This window comes from Trypanosoma conorhini (assembly GCF_003719485.1).
Source record: "Trypanosoma conorhini strain 025E chromosome Unknown Tco_14.4_contig_00281, whole genome shotgun sequence".
NCBI lineage: Eukaryota > Euglenozoa > Kinetoplastea > Trypanosomatida > Trypanosomatidae > Trypanosoma > Trypanosoma conorhini.
The window spans coordinates 614-6,063 of record NW_021704360.1 but is presented as its reverse complement, the minus strand read 5'-3'; the positions used below and the strand labels follow the sequence as shown (position 1 = coordinate 6,063).

Sequence of the window (5,450 nt, the reverse complement as noted above, 5' to 3'; positions counted from 1 at the left end):
CCCCCCCCCCCCCAACGCGTGGTGCCGATGTATTTTCTTTGGGAATATTTTTCTTTCCTTGTTGCGGCTTCGCCTGGGACCACAGTCAGGCTAGGGGGCAGCGGCAGCGGTAGAAGGAGAAGCAAGGGAAACTAGCCCCATTCAGCTACAGCAGTAAGGCACACAATACATTTATATTTATATTTGTATCCATTGCCGCTTGCACGGCCCATGGCTGGGAAGAAGGACGCTGCCACGGAGGACGGGTGCGCCTTGCATCACGGCTCCCACGAAAGCGGCGGCAGCCCCGCGCAGCCGCACGGCTGGGAGCAGCGGGACAGGCCGAAGGCCACGGAGGCGAATCCAATACCAAGCGTCGAGGGCGAGGAGCAAGACGCGGCGCGGCTAAAGGATCCCGTGGAACTTGAAAAGGAACGAATGTATGAACTCCATCAGAAGTGGCTGCATGAGCGCAGCGAGGGACTGGCGACTGGTCGCAGCCAGACTCTCTCCTCCAGCCGCGTGAAACGCTCCCCGGACGCGCCCACCCAACTGAGTAATTCTGCCACAGACATCGCATCTAATTTGCGCTTCCGCAGCATCATCTCCTCCGCCCGCTTCTCCGCTGTGCGGCGCGGCAGCAGTTCCGTCTTCACCACATGCTCGCAGCCCTTGACGGTGGAGGAGCGAGCTGCCATGGTGCGTATGATGGAGCGCGAGGAACGCCGCCAGTCCGCTCTCCAGCGCGCGGCGGACGAGGACGACAAGCGTGGGAAACTGCTGATTGATCATGAGCTGCAAAAGGAGTCCGCCACGCTTCACCGCATCGTGGAGCTTGAGAGGAAGAAGATCAATGCAATCCGGGAGCATCAGGAGAAGCAGCTGACTCGCATGGAGCTGGCAAGAAGGCGGCGAGAGACGATGGAGCGCGAACGGCAAGCGAAGTTGGAGGAGATCCGACGACGCCGGGAAGCGCGTTTACTTCACAGCGACCCTTACGCGGGGTACGTTGCGCGGTCCAAGAGCCTGACCCCCATCACGCCCACAGCCCCCCAGGGAAAATGATGCACCCCACCCACCCAGTATAAAAATACGCATCTGCCCTCCCACCCATGCACACGTGTCCCCCGCTCCGCTATATGCCAGTGCCGAAGGAACTGACTCTCAGTGAGAGCTTTGCACGTTCAAGCCTTTAGGCATTCTTGGGGACCATATAACTCATGCTTATTTTGGCATATACGCTTACGTGTTGTGTGGTTTTTCTTTTAGTTTTGTTTTGGTTTCTTGCTTCGTCCCGTTTTCGGTTCGTCCTTTTTCTTTTTTATTGTCTCGACCTTATTGGGTAGATCCGGCACCACGTATACGTCGTTGCGGCTGTGCACTCATTTTTCCAAGTGGTTCACTTGCCCAAAAGAGTGTTTTTTTTTTGGCTACCCTCTACTTGTTTGTTTCTTCCTTACCCGCGCTGTCTGTATGTGTGTTTGTGTTGTCGCTTTTTTTTTCTTGCACCTACTGCGTGTCCGTGTTTCTCCTGTGCGTGCTTGTGTGTGCGGCGGTAGGGAGTGGGATCGCCCGTCGCGTTGTCTGCCAGGGCAACACGGGAGAAGAAGCAAAGGAAGCCGGGGAAGGAGAACAAAACAAAGAAAGAAGAAACGAGGCGCCCACCCATACATACACACACACATACGGAGAATGAGAGAGGCACATGCATCTATTTCCCTATCTTGGTTGTAAAGCGAAGCTGGAGGAATTGGGCGGGCGTCATTCCTTCAGCTCCGCCAATTCGTCCTCATATTTTACGTCTTCACCCACACTGCCGCCCCGCTTGCAGGCTTGCTGGGACGTGTGTTGGGCTCCCCCTGCTCCTTCCGCCGCCGCATCCTGCAAATTGCCTCTGCGTTTGTTTTTGTTTTTTTTGTTTTTTGTTTCTCCTTGCACTTTCCGCTGCAGACCGAAGCGGTAGGAAAACCAGCCACTCACCACGGGCCGGCGGCGCGTCTCACACGTACAGGCGGCAACCATATTTCTTCTGTGTGTGTGCGCGTGTAGCCGTGAAGAGAAGGAGCGTCTCTCTCTCTCTCTCTCTGGGCGGGTAGGTGGGTGTTAACCGACGATGCAACACGCCGCGAGGGACACCTCGCCGATGGTGGAACGCCCCGTGAATACGGCGGCGGCGGCGACTCAGGGAAAAGAGACCCGCAGCGTCAGTGGCAGCACGCTGCCCGTCTCCGACCTCGACCCGACGACGCGGCAGCTGCTGGAGGAGAACGAGGGCATGCTGTACCGCATCAGCACCTTGACGCGCGAGCTGCAGGCGGCGAAGGCGGAGATACAAGGGCTGAACGCCGCCGTCGCGGAGAAGAACAAGGAGGTGGAGGCGATGCGGGAGAAGCTCGAGGGCGCCAACATAACCGCCTGTGACGCGTCTGGGCGTGTCATTAACTACAAGGCCGAGTGCGAGCGACTGATCGCGACAAACAAGACTCTAACGGAGGATTACGAAAAAGTCCGCTTGGAGTTGGATCAGCGAACGGAGGACATCCGCCAGGCCACGGACAGGAAAAATGCCGACAGCGCGCGGAGGGCAACGGCGAGGTCTGAGGAGCAGTTCTGCGGCGAGGTGTTGAGTTTACTGTCCTCGGTGGACTTCATTGCGCCCAGCTTGCGGCGCTGCACCGTGGACGTCGCAGACCGGGAGCGCGCGCTGGATAATGTGCAGAAGGAGCTTGCCTTGCTGCAGCGAAGCGTTGACGCTGCAGAGCGTCTAAATCATGAGGAAAAAAACGTCGTCGAGGAAGTCCTGTCTGCTGCCCGCGGAAAGAAGAGCATCCAGTCAACTAGAGACGCCACGACTCTAATTCGGTGGATGGTCTCGGAGGGGCTTCTCTCTGGAATGGAAGCCACGGAGAAGAACCTGGAGGCCGTCAAGACCCTCCTGACGAGCCACACGGAGGGAGGCAAGAAAAATGCAGCGGGTGCAGGCGAGGAAAAGGCTACCCGTCCTTCAGCAACGAGTGGGGGTCGGCGTTTTTTTCAACGCCCGTCGAGGTAGACCACCCCATGCCTGTTGTTGGTGTTGTGGTTTTTTTATTGGTTCCCACTGTCGCAGGCACACAGATTCGAAGCATATCATGTTTTCCGTCATTGTGTTTGTGTTTCTGTGTAAGTGTGTGTATGTGTGTGTCGCCCTTGTTTGTTTTTGTTTGTTTTTGCGACTCATTTTGTTTTGTTTTGTCGCTTCCCCCACAGGCGGGCAGGCACACACGCAGAAATTAGCAGTTACGGGGGCATGCCTCTTCTAGGGGTGGATGCGGCCGTTGGGCACGCGCTTGCCGCCAGTGCGCGTGGCTAGCAAGGCCAAAACTCGTGCGTGGTGGCGACGGTGTTTGTGGTTGCCCTTCCCATCGTTGCAGGCGGGTCTGGCCTTTGTTGCCGCATTTTAGACTAGATCCCTTCCCCCCCTTCCCCCTCCCCTTTTGCCCGCCGCCGCCTCGTGTGGTTGCTTGGCGGAGGTGAAGTGGGACAGAGAGAAAAAGCTACTGGTGGTGAGGGCAGGGACAATATACATATACATATATATATACTCTCTCTCTGTGTGTGTGTGTGTGTGCCTGTGCGGGGGCGGTTTCTCTGCACTTGCCGTCCTGCCGGCCTCTGGTCCTGTGCGCCTTTTCCCTCGACGCCGGCGCTGCGGTACGGCTCCTCTCGCTTCTCTCCCCCGCCCTGCCCGCAGCACTATCCCCACGTTTGTAAGGAGCAAGAGAGCGAGCGCACGGTGAGCGAGGCGAGAAAAAAATGGACGAGAATGACATTGCGGACTTCACGATGGACGAGAACACGTTCTCGACCAACGAGCAGAACGAGCGCGGGCTGGCAACGCAGGACATCAACGCGCTTGACCTCGACAAGGTCAACGCGGAGACGTTCGAGGTGATGTCGCGGCAGGCCACGGTGAACATTGGCACCATTGGCCACGTCGCCCACGGCAAGTCCACCGTCGTGCGGGCGCTGAGCGGCGTCAAGACGCAGAAGTACCACCGGGAGGCGGTGATGAACATCACCATTCACCTCGGGTACGCCAACGCCAAGGTGTTCAAGTGCGACAAGTGCGAGCTTCCGGCCGCCTTCCACGCCTTCCCCTCGTCGCAGCCGGACAAAACGGACTGCCCGACATGCGGCTCGCCGCTGACGCTGAAGCGCCACTTTTCCTTTGTGGACTGCCCCGGCCACGACGTGCTGATGGCAACCATGCTCAACGGCGCCGCCATCATGGACGCCGCCCTCCTCCTCATTGCGGCAAACGAGCCGTTTCCGCAGCCGCAGACGCTGGAGCACCTGAAGGCAGTGGAGATCATGCGACTAGCCAACCTGGTTATCCTGCAGAACAAGATTGACCTCGTTGGCGAGGTTCACGCGCAGGACCAGTACCACAAGATTCGCAACTACATTGACAGCACCATTGGCTCTAACATCCCCATTATCCCAATCTCTGCCCAGCTTAAACGCAACATTGACTACTTGCTGGAGTACCTCTGCCACATTCCTCTCCCGACCCGCAAGCTCAACTGCCCTGCTCACATGACGGTGGTGCGCTCCTTCGACATCAACAAACCCGGCGAGGTAGACATTGAGAACCTGCGCGGTGGTGTGGCGGGGGGTACCGTGACGCGGGGCATCATTCGCGTCAACCAACTCCTGGAAATTCGCCCCGGCCAGGTTCATGCGCAGACGGGTGGAACATTCAGCTGCACTCCTTTGCGCACGCGCGCGTTGACGCTGAAGGCGGAGGACAACTCCCTGCAGTACGCGGTCCCTGGTGGCTTGATCGCGGTCGGCACCACGCTGGACCCGACCTTGACGCGCCAGGACAAGATGGTGGGGCACATGATCGCCGATGAGGGGTCGCTGCCGGACGTGTATGCGGAGATTGAGGTGCAGTACTTCCTCTTTGAAGAGATGGTGGGGCGCAGCAAGCAGCGCGACCGCAACGCAAAGCGCGTACAGAAGCTAAACCTGCAGGAGACGCTGCAGATCAACGTGGGCACGCTCACCGCAGGCGCGACCGTAGTAAACATCACGAAAAGCCCTGACATCGCGAAGCTGACTCTAGTTACCCCCGTCTGCTGCACGCTGGACGAGCACATTGCCATCTCGCGACTGGTGGAGAAGAACTTTCGACTCATTGGGTGGGGCATTATCAGGCGCGGCGCTCCGGTCAAGTTAAACTGAATAGACTGACGAGAAAAACGGCTCACCACCAACCCACGCGCGCAGAGAGAGAGAGAGAAAAACGCGCTCGCATGGACTCGCACGCACGCAATTCCAGGGGCGGCATGCGGCCGATAAAGCAAGCCAAGGAAACGCCGTCCAATTAGGAGGCGCGCAGCGCGAAGCAGTGGGGGGCAAAAGGGGGAGGTTACTTGGTGAGGGGGGCAAGCGTCGTGCCTGCATGGTTTTCTTTGTTGGTCGTT

The 5,450-nt window shown here is 58.2% G+C and overlaps 3 protein-coding genes across 3 annotated transcripts, besides 8 other annotated features; all 3 read left to right on the top strand.

The window, feature by feature from the left end:
• Nucleotides 1–210: 210 nt before the first annotated feature.
• Tco025E_05060 (uncharacterized protein) lies at nucleotides 211–1,044 on the top strand (the record flags this gene model as incomplete). Its single annotated transcript, XM_029371963.1, has 1 exon — nucleotides 211–1,044. The coding sequence occupies one exon, from the start codon at nucleotides 211–213 to the stop codon at nucleotides 1,042–1,044; it is 834 nt and encodes a 277-aa protein (XP_029228017.1).
• Nucleotides 1,045–1,226: 182 nt separating this feature from the next.
• Nucleotides 1,227–1,307: a sequence feature (A-rich).
• A 571-nt stretch (nucleotides 1,308–1,878) lies between these two features.
• Nucleotides 1,879–1,907: a sequence feature (A-rich).
• A 139-nt stretch (nucleotides 1,908–2,046) lies between these two features.
• Nucleotides 2,047–2,065: a microsatellite.
• A 27-nt stretch (nucleotides 2,066–2,092) lies between these two features.
• Nucleotides 2,093–3,031, top strand: Tco025E_05059 (uncharacterized protein; the record flags this gene model as incomplete). Its single annotated transcript, XM_029371962.1, has 1 exon — nucleotides 2,093–3,031. One exon carries the CDS (start codon nucleotides 2,093–2,095, stop codon nucleotides 3,029–3,031), a length of 939 nt encoding a protein of 312 aa, XP_029228016.1.
• Nucleotides 3,032–3,124: 93 nt separating this feature from the next.
• Nucleotides 3,125–3,163: a microsatellite.
• A 5-nt stretch (nucleotides 3,164–3,168) lies between these two features.
• Nucleotides 3,169–3,214: a sequence feature (A-rich).
• A 325-nt stretch (nucleotides 3,215–3,539) lies between these two features.
• Nucleotides 3,540–3,562: a microsatellite.
• A 9-nt stretch (nucleotides 3,563–3,571) lies between these two features.
• Nucleotides 3,572–3,595: a microsatellite.
• A 138-nt stretch (nucleotides 3,596–3,733) lies between these two features.
• Nucleotides 3,734–3,768: a microsatellite.
• A 6-nt stretch (nucleotides 3,769–3,774) lies between these two features.
• Tco025E_05058 (putative eukaryotic translation initiation factor 2 subunit) lies at nucleotides 3,775–5,208 on the top strand (the record flags this gene model as incomplete). The annotated part of the gene is made up of 1 exon (XM_029371961.1): nucleotides 3,775–5,208. The coding sequence occupies one exon, from the start codon at nucleotides 3,775–3,777 to the stop codon at nucleotides 5,206–5,208; it is 1,434 nt and encodes a 477-aa protein (XP_029228015.1).
• Nucleotides 5,209–5,450: the final 242 nt, after the last annotated feature.